General features: G+C 35.1%; 1 protein-coding gene across 4 annotated transcripts in view; it reads left to right on the top strand.

The window, feature by feature from the left end:
• The window catches only part of ADK (adenosine kinase), a 410,069-nt gene extending 401,582 nt beyond the window's left edge, over nt 1-8,487 (top strand). For all 4 annotated transcript variants that reach the window (XM_031682313.2, XM_072971270.1, XM_072971268.1 and 1 more), the window contains one exon: nt 7,676-8,487. In XM_031682313.2, coding sequence (XP_031538173.1) covers nt 7,676-7,800 — 125 coding nt within the window. In that variant the 3' untranslated portion in view covers nt 7,801-8,487. The remainder of the gene's footprint in view (nt 1-7,675) is intronic.
• Nucleotides 8,488-16,609: the final 8,122 nt, after the last annotated feature.

Below are 16,609 nucleotides of genomic sequence, written 5' to 3'. Positions count from 1 at the left end.
TCTGCACACAAATGTTTATAACAGCTTTATTCATAATTGACAAAACTTAGAAGCAACTAAGATGCCCTTCAGCAGGTGACTGGATAAACAAACTGTGGTATCTTCATACAATGGAATGTTATTATTCAGCCGTAAAAAGGCACGAGTTATCAAGCCATGAAAAGACACAGAGGAAACTCAGACACATCATACTAAATGAAAGAAGCCAGTTTGAAAAAGCTCCAAAATGTATGAATCCAACTATATGAGATTCTGAAAAAAGCAAAACTATGAAGACAGTAAAAATATCAGTGGTTGTCAAGGGCTCATGGTGGCTGTGCGAGGGATGAATAGATAGAGGACAGGGGCGTTTTAGGTCAGTGAAACTGACCTGTGTGATGTAACGGTGGATAACAGATCATTATACATGTTCACATCCCACAGAATGAGCGTCACAGAGTGAACCCTAATGTAAACCATGGACTTTAGTAAATCACTATTGGCCCGTTAATCGTAACAATACTAGTGCAGGATGTTAATGATGGGGAAACTGAAGGATGAGGACAGGAGAGGGTATACAAGAGCCATGGACTTTCTATTCAATTCTCAGTAAACCTTAAACTCCTCCTGAAAATAGCTTTTCGATTTAAAAAGCAAAAAGACCAAAACGGAAGAAGCTTTCTTCCACTCTCATTTTACCAATATCTTCCGTTTGGGTGTGTGCCTTGTATTTCCCACCTTCATCAGTTACAGTGTCCTGATGTGCTAAGGCTAGTGTCCTATGGTCAGTGACCTCACAGTTTTTACCAAAAAGCTTGTTTTATTGATATCACATAATAGCACTCCATCCAAGTACAGTGATCCTTTCTGCTTCATTCTGTCAGGAATTCTCCCAGCAATCCCTGCTAGGGAAGCATTGCTCCTTGAATTTTCATTTCAAAAGATGCGGACTGATTTACTTAGCATATACCTTCTATAGATGAAAACTTCATGTGAGGAAGATAGACTGCGCTAAGGTTCCCTCAAAAACTCTCTGAGATGCCTCCTCTAACACTGCCTTTGTTCCCCTAAGCCTGAGAATACAGAAAGTAATGAAGGTTTTTAGTTCTTAAGGAATCCCTCTAGGAGTAACCAACCTCATTGTACTTACACCAACACTTACACTGATTTTCTTTGTGGAAAGCTCTGTTCCCAAATGTCTACAATTATTAATAAACTCTAAAAGCATGAATGGAAAACTGTCAGAACAGAACATCACTTAGCTGAAATTCTTGAATTAATTGTACTTAACCATTTTTCTGAACAGTAAATGTTCCCATGTTATTCTTTAAAATAATGCTTAATGGCTTTTTTCTAATTATAAAAGTAATATTGCTTATTATAGAATATTTAGGGAATAAAAGTAAACAGAAAACAAAAATCATCTCTGAAATCTGGAAATGATAATATTTTTTCAGACATACAAAAATTTTGCTTTTTTACTATTTTGAATTAAGCATGTTTCTAAAACACATTGCAAAGATCTGACCAAAGACTGAAAATGGAAGGAAACACATGTAGGAATTTAATAAAGTCAGGATGAGTACAGGAGTATTCTGTACCATCTTTGCACCTCTTCTGTAGATCCAGAATTACTTCAGAATGTTTTAAAAGGATTGGAACAGGGTAGGTTACTTAAGATATAGTAATGGAACAAAAATGCAACTCTTTGGGGAAAATGAAGGTTGATCGCTACCAAGCATCAAACCAAATAATTTCCAGATGGAGCTGAACAATTAAATGACCATAAATAAACCAAAAGAATATATGAGCTAATATTTATCTGATCTCATGGTATGGAGGACCTTTGTCAGCCTAAATTCAATGGAGAAAATATTAAAGAAAAGACAAATCTATCTGTGTAACAATGGAAATAAAAGGCAGGTGACAAAGTAATGTGAAGTATTTGCAACATAAGTAGCAAACAAACTAGGAATGTCTCTTACAAATCAACTAAAGAAGAAAAAAACCCAACTGAAAAATAGGTAAAAGTTATCAGGCAGTTCATAAGAAGAAATACAAATGGCCAGTAAACATATGAACAAAAAAAGTTTTCAACCTTCCTAATAAACAAGTAACTGTAAGTTAAAACAAGATTCTACTTTTCACTTTTCAAATTATCAAACAGATTTTTTTTATAGCAAGAGTGCTGTTGGGTGTATATGTTAATAGGATCATTTGAAAAGGAGTTTGGCAATATGCATATAAAGCCTTAAAAATTATTAATTACCCTTAAAGAAATTTACCCTAAGGAAATTTTAAAAATTTTACTGAGCACAATGATAAATGTTATAACCTATAAAAAATATAACCTATAATAAATAAGTATGAAAATGAATATATATCTGTATATGTATGACTGAACTGTTATGCTGTACACCAGAAATTTGACACAACATTGTAAACTAACTATACTTCAATTTAAAAAGAAAAAAGGAAAAAAAATGACTAATACTAAATTCTACCCTAGGAGTAAAAAAATCCTATGAAGGATATTATCAGGTCAATTGACAAAACTGGAACATGGAGGATCTATTAGAGAACAATATTCTAACAGTGTTACTGAAGTGGATGGCTATGGTTATGTAAGAGAAAAGGCTTATTCTCAGGAAAGACATGTAGATATACTTAGAAGTAAAGGACAGAAGTGCAACTTCCTTTCTAATTGTTTGGGGGGAAAATTATATAAAAACAGCATGTGCACAAAAGGAGCAAAATGTTAACAATAAATGCATCTGGGTAGAGGATATATGGGTGCTTTTTACGGTGTTTTTATTCTTGCACATTTTCTCTGAATTTAAAATTATTTCCAAATACAGTTTTTTTAAAAACACATTTTAGGCCAACTAATAATTAAAAATTAAATTTAAAAACTTATATTGAAAGATACTATGCTAAGTGAAATAAGCCAGACACAAAAGGACAGATATTGTATGATCCTATTCATGTGAAGTATCTACAACAGGCAAATTCACAGAGACAGAATGTAGAATAGCAGTTAACGGGCCACGAGTAGGGGGGAACGGAGAGTTCAGTGTAATAAGTATAGTTTTTAGTTTCTGTTGGAGTGATGAAAAAATTCTGGAAATTGATTGAGGTGATGGTTACCCAACATTGCAAAATGTACCCAACATTGCAAAATGTACCTAATGCCATAAATTGTACACTTAAAAATGGTTAAAATGGTAAATTTTAGGTAGTATATATTTTACAATAGAAAATGTATCTTGATGTTTAATTCATATTATAAAATGATTCCCTATGATTCTTTAAATATAAGCTCCCTTTGTTTACTTAAACTGTTTTGTACAACTTCTGAAGATTCACATCAGCTACTTTATGAAGAGTCCACTTATAACTGATTATGTAACATTTGTAGTTCATCTCAGTTGGTTTCTAAAAATAGATTATTAAAAAACTGATATTCACCCAGGACACAGGTCTTAACTTTCCTCTGCATCCAGGTTTTCCACTTGTCAAAGCAAATGTCTGTTCAGAGTGCTTCACTTCAGTCATCAGCTCACTCTTCTCTTAGAAAGAGGATGCTGGTACTTATGCTTCACAAAAATATTTCATAAACATAAGCTTTTCTTTTTCTCACAAAGAGCATACCAGGAGGAATGAGGAAAACAGATGTTCCTTGTAAGGCTTCTAATGGACTTGTTTCCATTGTAAGCTGATCTGACTCTGAATTTGGCATCTGCTCTATTCACTGTGTGGGCTGAGCAGTTTAGTCTCACAGTTTGGCTGAAAGTTAATATTGACCTTTGACTGTTACCTGAAAACTCAATGATAAAATACTCTTACTAAACCTCTTGAGAGAGTGATTTCATATTCTAAGCAAATGTCTTCAAAATACATCATTCCATTAACCAAATTAATTATTCTTTGGTTGGGCGTACTTATTTGTTTTATTAGATACAGGGCATTCCCCAAATCTGACAAGGAAAAGCCTGTGTGGTCAGAATGGTGGAAGAGAAAGAACATAAATCTCTTATAATGCTCTCTACAGGTCACTGTACCACAGTTTCTCAATTAACCTTCACCCTCCACCGTCCCCGCCAGCCTGCCCAGGGACGATGGGAAGGCCTAAAAGTCTGGCCACAGAACAATTTCTCATTATCATCTGTTCTTCTGAGTATTTGAGTACTGCTACGGCAGCTCAGGTTTTCCTTAGGGGGGAAGTAGCCCCAGATTCTAATGTTCTTGACTACCTTATTTGTAACTACAACAATTTTTATATAGTTTTATTGCTGTATAATTGACATATAGTAAATGGCACATGTTTAAAGTATACAGTTTTACAAATGTTGACATATGTACACACCCCTGAAACCATCACTATGGACCTATTCACTACTTCCATGCTCCTTTGTAATCCTGTCTTCCTGCCCCTTCTCATCCCCATTTGGATTGTTTCCAGTTTCAGGCTATTACAAATAAAGCTGCTGTGAACATTCATTTTCAAATCTTGGTGTAGAAAAATGCTTTCATTTACTTTGGGTTAAATACCTAGAAGTAGAAAGACTGAGTCATATGGTAGATGTTTGTTTAACTTTTTAAGATGCTGAAAAATGGTTTTATGGTCTCCTAGTCAGTATACTCAGGTTTCAATTGATCTATATCCTTGCCAACACTCGGTATGTCAGTCTTCTTAATTTTAACCATTCTAGTGGGTGGACAGTGGTATCTAATGGTGGTTTTAATTTGCATTTCTCTAATAAATAATGTCAAACATCTTTTCATGTGCTTATTTGACATCTGTTTGTCTTCTTTGCTGAAGTGTTTGACACTTTCATCCGTTTTTATTGGGTTGTTTCTTGCTGTTGAGGTATAAAAATGTTTACTTTGGCAAAGTCAAAATTATTTTTTCTTTCATAAAAATTTATATCTTAAGAGATCTTTGACAAATTCAAAATCACTAAAATTTTCTTTCAAATTTTCTTCTCGAATTTTCATAGTTTTACCTCTTACATTTAAACCTGTGATCCATTTCAAGTTAATTTTTGTATTTGATATGAGGTAAGGTAGAAGTGGTTTGGTTTTTGTTGGTTTTTTTCCCACATATGGCCATCCACCTCTTCTAAGAACTAGCTTTTCTCCATTGAATTGCTTTGATACCTTTGTCAAAAATCAATTGACCATATAGAAGTAGGTCTATTTCTGGGCTCTATGTAGTTGCACTGATTTATTTGTCTATCTTCATGCCAATCCCATAGTGTCCCGATTATTTTAGTTCTATAATAAGTTTTTAAATCAAGTAATCTTCTTTTCAAAGTTATGTTTTAATTAGTCTAAGTCACTTGCATTTCCACATAAATTTTAGAATCGCCTTGTCAGTTTCTATTAGAAAAGCCTGCTAGAATTTTGATTGTATTACATTGAATCAATAGAGCTGATGACAATATTGAATCTTCTGACCTCTGAACGCTTCATTTATTCAGGTTTGTTTTATTTCTCTCAGCATTGTTTTGTCATTTTCAGCGTGAAGGTCTTATACAACTTTTGTCAGATCGGTCCCTAGGTATTTCACGTATTTGATAGTATAGTAAATAATAATATTAATTTCTAAATGTTCATTGCTGGTACACACAATTGCTGTGTATACACACATTACTAGTACTGAAATTCAGTTGATTTTTGTATAATGATCTTGTATCCTGCAACTTTATTAAACTCACTCAGAAGTTCTAGTAACTTTTTTCTAGATTCCATAGGATTTTTCTACATAGACCAGGACTTCTTAATCTCAGTATTATTGACCTCGTAGGATATTTAGCAGCATCCCTGGACTCTAGCCACTAGTTGCCAGAAGCACCCTCTGCCCCAGATGTGACAACAAAAATGTCTCCAGACATTGCCAAATGTCTTCTGAGGGACAAATTTGCCACTGTTGAAAACCATAGATACAGACAGTCGTGCCATCTGCAAATAAAGACAGTTTTACTTCATTTTCAATCTTGATACCTTTTGTTTCTATCTTTTGTTTGCCTTATTGCACTGGCTAAGTATCTCTAGGAGATACTCTTTCCTTGTTCTCAATTCTAAGGAGGAAACATTCCATCATCCACTATTAAGAAAGACATTAACTGCAAGTTTTTCATAAGTGCCTTTTATGAGATTGAGGAAGTTCCCTTCTATTCCTACTTTGCTGAAAGTTTTTTGTTTAGAAATTGATGTTGGATTTTGTCAAATGCTTTTTCTGCATCTATGAAGATGATCTTACGGTTTTCTTACTTCATATGGTAGATTACATTGATTGATTTTTGAATGTTAAACCAACCTTGTAGTTCTAGGATAAATGCTACCTGATCAGGATTTATTAGCTTTTTTAATATACTGTCAGATTTGATTTGCTGAAATTTTCTTCAGAATATTTGCATCTTTTCTGATTTTGCTGTGAGAGTAATGCCGGCCTCAAAGAATGTGTTGGAAGATATTCTCTCCTTTTCAGTTTTCTGGGGCCTTTGGATAGCACTGATACTATTTTTCTTCCTTAGTTGTTTGGTAGAATTCACCAGTGACACCATCTGGACCTGGAATTTTCTTATGGGAAGCTTTTTAATTATAAAATCAAATATTTAATAGATATAAGGCTATTCAGGTTATCTATTTCTCCCTGAGTGAGCTTTGATAGTTTGTGTCTTTTCTGAAATTTGTTCAATTCATCTCACTTGTCAAATCTGTTGACATAAAGTTGTTAATAATGTTTCCTTATTATCCTTAAATTTAGTATGCGTAGATGCTATAGTGATGTTATTTCTCTTATTGTCAGTATTGGCAGTTTGTGTCTCCTCTCATTTTTTTCCTGATCAGTCTGCCTAGATGTTTGATTTTGTCCTACTTGGACTCCCAATTCCATCTTCTCAACTCTGGAAACTATGGGGCTCTGCTAGGTAGCCTCTCCATGTGTTGTGGCCTGGTAACCTTTACAGCTTACCTCATTTGATTCCCTTCTTTCATGGATCTTTTGTGGCTGATGTACAATATCTGAAAAACTTTGTTTCATATACCTTGTTTTTATTTTGAAGTTGTTTCTGGAGAAAGGGCAAATCTGGTACCTTTTATTTCATCCTGGTCAGAAGCAGAGGCCTCAGCACTGTTTTCTGCCTTATCATATTTATTTTTAATGTCAAGCTGGTCCATGGTACTTGACTACAGAAATTATTTTACTGTTACTTCTGGGAGTGCAAGGGAAATATAAGGTCCTTCATAACTTTTCAACTCTCAGATTTATTCTTGGAGAGACATCCAGATGATAGAGTTTTTTCCAGCATTTGCTAGGAATAACAACAGTACAGAAGGAATTGAGAGAGATAGGAAGAGGCATAACTAATAATTTCTCAGCTGTAAAGACCCAAGATAATATTATTTGGCCAGTATTTCTTACTTACAACCTTTTAATATCAAAGTAAAAGGCAAGTATGATCGTTTAGGCTTAGAAAGACTCAATTGACTTGATGGTGAGTTTTCACATCCCAACTTGAGCTCTTTAAAATAAATATTAAGGAAGAATTCTCTAGCCCTTGAGGTTTAACACAACTATCAAGACTGAAGAAAGGGATAGGTATGTAGGCCACTTTTTGTTCTGACCCATATGACATTTCTGATGCTGTTACTACAATACTCATGTTTTTCCCTCTTGTCTATGTTGCAGGTTTTCTGTCTCAACTGGTCTCAGACAGGCCCCTGACTGAATGCATCCGTGCTGGCCACTATGCAGCAAGTGTCATAATTAGGCGGACTGGCTGCACCTTTCCAGAGAAGCCAGACTTCCACTGATGGGAAAGCAGGCAACCCCAGCCCAGGAGTACAGACTGCCCTGATTGCTTCCTGAGAATTCCCATATCAATAAAGAAGAAAATTATCCGCCACCTTTCCTACTATCATAATGTTCATTCTTAATTTAGAGGGTACAGTAATGCTCAGTGGAATCTTTATTCTCTCAACAACCTAAAAAATGAGGTTTATTTCCATAGTTTGATAGTGCCACTTAAATGTCAGTTAAACAAGGATATAACATTTCAATAGAAATTTTTATTTCATTTTCAATTATTTTGTAAATTCATGTGTATTTAGCAAAGTGATCAGTTTTTTTACATACATTTCTGCTTTGAATGCAGATGCAATTTAATATAATAGATTTTTTAAAGGAATTAATGGTAATACATAAATCTTTAGCTTTTATACAAGTATATTTAATTCAGGAGTGTGTGTGTGTATACATACACAGATATCTCATATATGTACCACATGTATACATGATAAATGGTCAAATAAGGTACAGAAATATTTATCTTGCCAAGTTATGCCAAATCATTTCTTCAGTGTGTACTCAAACATGTAATAAACTTTGGATAATTAAATAATTTGCCAAATTATAAGCTATATTATAATATTCAAATCATAATCTTATATTTACTTATGGTACTCTGTAATTTGATACAAATAAAAACATATCATATAGGACTTTTTTACTTTCTTTGCCCTGTGCTCAACAAACTAGGGAAGAAATACCATTATTTAATCCTGGGCCCCAAAACAGTACCTAATTTTTTGATGGAGATTGAAAGAACAACATAGCACATTGAAAAATAACTTAGTATTGAAGACCAATAAGCCACTGTTTTAAGGAAGTCAGAATGGTATAATGGAACCTCTGGAGTCAGGCTTAATTACCCTTAAATGACCTTGGGCAAATTACTCAGCCTCTGAGCTTCAGTTTCCTTTCTATAAAATGGGATCATAACCCCTATGTACGAGGTCATTGAGATGATTTGAGAGAATATCGAGTATAAAATGCGTGTTACAAGCCCAGTAAGTGCCTAGTAAGAACCTGCTATTTTTATCACTATGATTATTGTTGTTGAAGAAGAGAGAGATCATAGTTATAAAACTGGATTCAAACCATAGAAAGGGGTTCAGGCTTTTGTTTCGTTTGATGTTTGAGTAATCTTCCAGGTCTCCTATGCTTGCTTGTCTTTATTATTATTGAGATATAATTCCTTTACCATGAGATCTTCCATCTTAAAGTATACAGTTCAGTGGGTTTTAGTGTATTAACAAAGCTGTGCAGTATCACCATTATCTAAATCAAGAACACTTTCATCGCCCCAAAAAGAAACCCTGTACCTCCGAATTCACCACACTCCCCTTCCTCTGGCAACCATTAACCTATTTTCTGTCTCTGTTGATTTGCCTATTCTTGACATTCATAAAAATGGAGTCATACGTGTACTTTTGTGTCTGGCTTCTTTCACTCAGCATGTTTTCAAGGTTCACCTATCTTATAACATTTTCAATATTTCTTTTTATTGTTGAGTAATGTTTCACTGTATGGATAGACCATATTTTGTTTATCTACTCATCAGTTGATGAATATTTCAGTTGTCAACAATTTTGGGCTATTAAGAATTATGCTGCTAATTAACATTCACGTACAAGTTTTTTATGTGGATGTACATTTTCAGTTCTTTTGGGTATATACCTAGGAGTGAAATTGCTGGGTCACATGGTAACACTTCACTTTTTTCCAAAGGGACTGCACCATCTTGCATTCTCACCGACAAGGTTTGAGGATTCCAATTTTTTCACAGCTTTGCCAATTCTTGCTACTCTGTTTGATTATAGCCATATTGGTGGGTACGAAGTGATATCATTGTGGTTTTAATTTGCATTTTCCTGTTCACTAATGATACTGTGCTTATTGGCCATTTATTTGTATTTTTCCTTTGGAGAAATGTCTCTTCAGATCCATTGCCCATTTTTTAATTAAGTAATTTGTTATTTTTATTGTTGAGTTGTAAGCGTTCTTTATATTTTGTGGGTATAAGTCTTATCAGACATGATTTACAAATATTTTCTCCCCTGTGGTTTGTGTTTTCACTTGTTAGTGTCCTTTGAAATGCAAATTTTTAAAATATGTATGAAATCCAATTAATTTTTTTTTCAATTTTTCTTTTGGTTTCATATCTAAGAAACCATTGCCTAATTCAACGTCATAAAAAATTACAACTATGTTCTCTTCTAAAAGTTTTATAGTTTTTGCTCTTTGATCCATTTTGAGTTTATTTTTGCATTTATTTGAGATAAGAGGTCTAAATTAATGATCTTGTTTGTGGATATCCAGTTGTCCCAGTACATGATTGAAAAGACTGTGTTCTCTACTATTGAATTATCTTGGCATCCTTGTCAAAAATCTATTGCTCATAAGTGTGAAGTTTTACTTCTGGATTCTCAGTTCTGTTCCATTGGCCTGTATGTCTGTGTGTCTATCCTAATGCCAGTCCAGACTCTCCTGGTTACTGGAGCTCTGAGTAAGTTTTGAAATCAGAAAGTGTGAGTCCTCCAACTTTGTGTCTCAACAACAATTAGAATTAGTTTAGGAGCTAGAGTATCTCTATCATATTAAAACTATTACAGAATGTCTTTCTCTCAGATCAGTAGACGGGACTTCTCTCTTTTTTTGTTGTTAAGAAAATCTCATAAAAAAAGAACTATTGATCAAGTACCACTCACCAGGTAGGCTTTTATGACAGTCCCTGTTTATAGGCAGTTTCAAGGAATGCTCTCTGGTACTAATTAACATGCACAAAGATTGTGCAACTGTCTTGTATTAAAAAAAAATAATCATTGGAATACATGTATTTTGTTCTTGGGTTTACGGCATGTGTTTAGTTCTCTGTTTTGGTACAGGACAAAGGAAAAATATTGGCTAGCATAGCTGACCACGTCTCTGCAAAACTGCCTCTAACTGATTGTTAGGCATTCCCCTCTATGGCCTGAGTTTTTCCATCTTGGAATGAGGAGTAGTTAACCTAGTTCCATTTTATAGCATCTTGGTTTAATAGATAATTGAGGGAAAACTTATAGCATAGGGAAAGAACAATGAAGTTGTCAAGAAGATGTGGGTTCTGCCCCGAAGCTGGCTTCAGATAACTGAGTGACCCTCTTGTTCTATGTAATTCACAAATGTAGGTGCTTCAGTTGTGACATCCCTAAAGAATGCTGTGTACCAGAGGTTTTAACAAGATCATCTCCCTGTATGTGGGGAAAGATGACTCTTACCAGAGGAGTGAGCCAGAAAGACTGAGGTCATTCATTTGTGTGTCACAGTTGGATAAATGAGGTGGGCACTAGAGACTGATAGTCAGGGGTGAGCTCTGGTGATCTGGAGAGTTAGAATATTGAGGTCAGCCTAGTCTCAGCAAGTGATCAAGGGTTGCTGAAAGCTGCTTCCACGTGGTAGAAAAGAAGGTGGTATCAAACGTGGAGACAGGCTAGGTGCCCAAATATTAATATGGCAGAATAGAAGGGAAAGAAGAAGGAGCAGGAGTGGCTATTGAGTTTTCTTCTAGTTGTTATGTCTGTCTTCATGATATGTACCTTTAAGTACTGCTGTATTTCTCTGAGTCTAACTTTCTTTTTAGATCAGAGTGAGAGAAATATATTCTTTATCTTAAATAAAATCCAGGCAACCTTGGCTAAAAGCTATTATTCTTACCCACTTTTGTAAAGCAGATATTATGCTTTTTTCACTCTTTCAAAAAGAGATGCATAATATAGATTGTTTTGGACATATACAAGCCTACAAAGAAAGCATGTGTGTGGGCGATAGTCTAAAAATACAACCAGTGTTGAAATATAAAAACATTGCACTTACTCATTTCTGTTATTCTGCCACTCTTAGGGAAAAAAGTGTCTATTTAATAATATTTCCACTGGATAAAATAGGTTTAAAATGTAAACAATTTCTTTTTGATTCAGTATTCTGTGTTCAAGTCCTTGGCTTTGTGTCTCCTTGGTCAAATTCTTGAACTGCCTTGAGCTTTAGTTTTCTCAACTGTAAAATGAGGAGAACATCCACCCCCAGTGACAGAGTAAGAGCAAAAGAGAGTAAAAACACTTTATAAATAGTAAAATAAATTTAAATATTAAGCAGTTTGATATTTTATAAAGGCACTAAAGCAACTCAATAGGGAAAGGAAAATCTTTTCAATAGATGCTATAACAACTTGTATCTTTTTGGAAATTTAACATTTGACCCCTTACCTCATACCATACATAAAAATTAAAGATGGATCTTGGCCATAACATAAAAACTAAAACTATTATGCTTCTAGAGGAAAACAGCTTAAGGGAAGGCAAGTTTCTTGGAGAGGACTTTGAAAGCATTAAATAACCATAAAAGAAAAAATACTGATAAATTGAACTCTAAAAAATTTTAAACTTTTTATTCATCAAGATGCCATTAAGAATATGAATGAACAAGCCACATGCCAGGATAAAATATTCACAGCACATATAACTAATGAAGAATACATTAAAAATTCTAACTCAATAATAAAAAGACATAGATGATACTACAAAAGAAAATATATGAATGGCCAATAAGTGCATGATGAAGTATTCAACTTCATGAGAGAAAGGAACATTAAAACCTCAGTAAGATGCTACTGCTCTGGAAAATCTAAAATTTAAATGACGACATCAAACATTGGAGAGGATGTGAAGCAGCCTTGCCAGTGGAAGTGTAAAATGGAACAGCCTCTTTGGGAAAAGGCATGGGCGTTTCTTTAAAAATTAAACATACCTGTTCTTTGATCCAACCATTCCACTCCTGGTATTGACCGAAGAGAAGTGAAAGCGTATGTCCACATAAAGATTGTATTAGAACATTTAGAGCAGTTTTATTCATTGTTGTCAAAAACGGGAAACTGAGTAGCTGTCCAACAGCAGGAGAAGACATAAAAACTATGGTGTATTCAAACAATGGACTAATACTCAGCAAATGAAGGAAACTACTGATAAAACAATATGAATCAATCTTAGAAACATTTCGCTGAGTGAAAGAAGCCAGATATGAATAAGCGCAAACTGTGAGATTCCCCACGCATGAAGTTCTAGAACAGGTAAAGCCCACCTACAGTGAAAAAAAACAGCAGAAGCTGGCTTTGTGGGAGAGGAGAGAAGTGGAAACTGGGAAGGGAAATGAGGGGACTTTCTAAGCTGACAGTGATGTTCCATGTCATAACAGGGGTTACACAGTTGTATACGTTTGTCAAAACTTGGGGAATATCCCACTTAGGTTGTGAGTTTTTTAAATTTCACACACCTAAAAAGAAACCAACTGAGCAAAAGCTGAACTCTAGTTAATGATGTGCATATTGATAGATATGAACTGTATTGATGTCTGTAACTTACAGTGATGTTTATCAAATAATAAGATGAATGGAAAGAGGGATGGGTAGATGAGTAGATAAATGATAAGGCAAATATAGCAAAATGTTAATTGTAGATTCTAGATAGTAATTAGATGGATATTTGCCACATAATACCTGTCAATATTTCTGTATGGTTGAAATTTGTCCTAATGTTGAAAAAAATATAAAGTGCTTAAATAGAGAAACATATTAAATTTTTTTATTAAGTATAGTGAACCTAATATTATGTTTCACATGTACAGCAAAGTGATTCAGTTATATATTTTTTTCAGATTATTTTCCATTACAGGTTTTTTACAAGATATTTGATTATCATTCCCTGTGCTATACAGTAAATCCATATTGTTTATCTGTGTATAGCAGTTTGTATCTGTTAATCCCATAGTTCTAATTTCCAACCCCCTACACCAACCTTTCTGTTTTGGTAACCATAAGTTTATTTTCTATGTCTGTGAGTCTGTAGGTTTCTATTTTGTATACAGATTCATTTGCATTATTTTTCGGATTCCACATATAAGTGATAGCATATATTTGTCTTTCTCTGACTTACTTCACTAAGTATAATATTCTCTAGGTCTGTCCATGTTGCTACAAATAGCAATATTTCATTCTTTTTATGACTGAGTACTGTTCCATTGTGTGTATGTGCCACATCTTCTGAAACCAGTCAACTGTTGATGGGCATATGGATTGTTTCTATGTCTTGGCTATTGAAAACCTTTTAAATTTGATTAATAGCATCTCATGAAGAAGATAACACAGCACATAATACAAAGTCACATGTTATTTATTTCAAAATGTAATTTTTACATGAATTCCATGACAAAATTAGCCAATCTTGGGTTGCTACAAGGCTTCTTGGGGCTACCACAACCTCCAAGCCCCTCTTCTTAGTATGGAATACCCTCTCCTCATCCTGTAACCCCCCCCAGCAATTGGAATATTCATGAATCACCTCTGCAAACACCAACCAGACCTCTTCCCATCCAGACTCCTAAACCCACTACAATCTGCTTCTGCCACCTCTGAAGCATTCCTTCTCCTGATTATCAGAAAATTCCTAATTGTCAAATCTAATGGCCAGTTTTCAGTCCTTACCCTACCTCATCTTGTCTCAACATCCGACTTGGAGGACCACATTCTCTTGAGACTTATTCCCTTGACTTTTTCCTCATTGTCTTACCTCCTTTACAGCCTCTTCTTCATCTGCTTAGGAACACCTCCTCTGTCCTTGTCTTCAGTGTCATGGAGCCTCCACTCCCCCAAGCCTTTTGTCACTTTGTGAACTAGGTGACCAACTTGGTTGCCAAGAATTCATCTATCACCTAATTACTCTCAAATCTCTGTTTCTAACCCTGATTTCCTCCCAAGCTTTAGGCTCAAAACCTACAGGTCAGCCCCTTGGGATATTCTGCAGACAAGTTCATTATCAAAACAGAACTCACCTTCTCTTGAACTCCCCAGCCCAGTCTATTCTTCCTACTTCTTCTATCTCCATTAATAGAAATAATTCTTCCTGACTTTTCCCTTCATCACCCATTTGTCTAACTGATCACCAAGTTCTGTCAGGTCTGCCTCTCAAATCTCTTCCTCACCTCTTCATCCTCTCAGATATAATTTAGACCTTCATCATGTCTGGACTAATTGCTCCCACTTTAGTTCTTCCCCTCTATCAATCAGTCCCCTCTCACCATGAAGGATCCCTTGCTAGAGCAGAAACACAGTCACATTCCCTGGTCTGTTTAAATTCCTTGACCATCCTCCTCTTAACCACCCCCTAAGCAGCCTTCCTACTGCCATCCCTCCTTATAACCCTTCACCTCAGCCCAAACATACCTTATCTCAATTACTGTTTTCCTGCTATAACTGCTCATGTTTAAAGATCCAGTTCAAAAGTCAAGTCCTTTAAAAAGTTTTCTCTAAACCTCCCAGATAATTAGCTGCTGCTCCATCCTTTTTTTCTCTCAAAGTGCATGGCATATTTCCTTATTGTAGTTTATACAATCATAATGTAGCATATAATTTTCATTGGTCTTCTTCTAAGTCAGGACTATCCACTGCCGCACAGTACATGCTGAATAAATGTTTGCTCAGGGAAAGCCTTTCTCACTGCTCCAGATCTCTGCAGTGAGTCAGAGACAGAGATGGCAAGGTCACTAAGGATTTTAGTTGCTAGAACAACTAAAATTGCTGTTCTCTGGATATACTTCTGCTCACATTCTCCATGCTGGAACTCTTCCCTTTCTATTTAGCTTCACTATTAGAAGTCTGTCCCCTAAGTAAGCAAGAGAAAACAGTATCCAGTTTGCCTTAGTTGGCCCACCTTCTCCCCTCTTCCTTAATCACATAATCTACATGCACATAAATGGAACTTGATCATATGATACGATGTAAACTTTTATCCTTTATGACTTTGATCCTTTCTTAACTTGGAAAAAGCTATAATGTAGGGGACCTGGAGTTTGAGAACTGAGTTCTAGTCTAATCCCTTCACTAATTAGCTAGTGAGGAAGTGATTCCACCACTCTGAGCTTCAGTTTCTCTTTGACTTGGAGTGAGACATTTACAAAGACCTAGCACAGTATGTAAATCTGCAGCAGTTGATGATTTATTCAAAGATTCACTGGCTGCTTACTAAGTATCAGATAATTTGCTTGATGCAAATATGTAGCCGTCACTAAAAATGTGAGTTTGTTTTCTTGTAAGCGTGTTTTAGACTTTATTTTTTTAAAATATTCTGTATAGTGCTGTTTCCTCCCCATCCAATTCTCCCTTGGCCAAAATAATTTTTCTCTGAATTCCTCCTTTAAGGTCTTCTAAGTAGCACGGAGTGGTGGTTAACAGCATGAGCTTTAAACCAGACTTTCAAGGTTTGAATCCTGGCTCTACCACTTTTTAGCTGTTGAGATACTGGGTAAGTTGCTTGATGTTTTGCTTTCCGCGTCGTTAAAATACAGTAATACCTACTGCATTAGGTTGTTGTAAAGAATAAAAGTATTAATACATGAATCTTAAAAATGTTATCTAGCATTAAGTAAAGCACTTAAGAAGTGGTAGCTGCTATTATTTGCAACCTATGGTTCATCGGATGATGACCTTGCCATGAAAATAATTTAGAAATTGTCTTATACGCTTGCACTGTCCAGTATGGTAGCTACTAGCCCTATGTGTCTACTCTGCACTTGAAATGTGGCTGATTGGAAGAGTAGGATTGCAAGTATAATGTAAACCAGATTTTCAAAACTTACTAGCGGAGAGACATCAGTGAAAATAACAGAATAAAGTAAGAAATAGCTAAAGTTATCCCCTCTAAAAGAAACACTTTTTTCAAGAAGAACAGCCTCATTTTGATAAAACCAATGAGCTTC

This window comes from Vicugna pacos, chromosome 11 (genome assembly GCF_048564905.1).
Source record: "Vicugna pacos chromosome 11, VicPac4, whole genome shotgun sequence".
Lineage (NCBI taxonomy): Eukaryota > Metazoa > Chordata > Mammalia > Artiodactyla > Camelidae > Vicugna > Vicugna pacos.
Note: the sequence above shows the minus strand (reverse complement) of the source record. Positions and strands in the feature narration are given on the sequence as shown.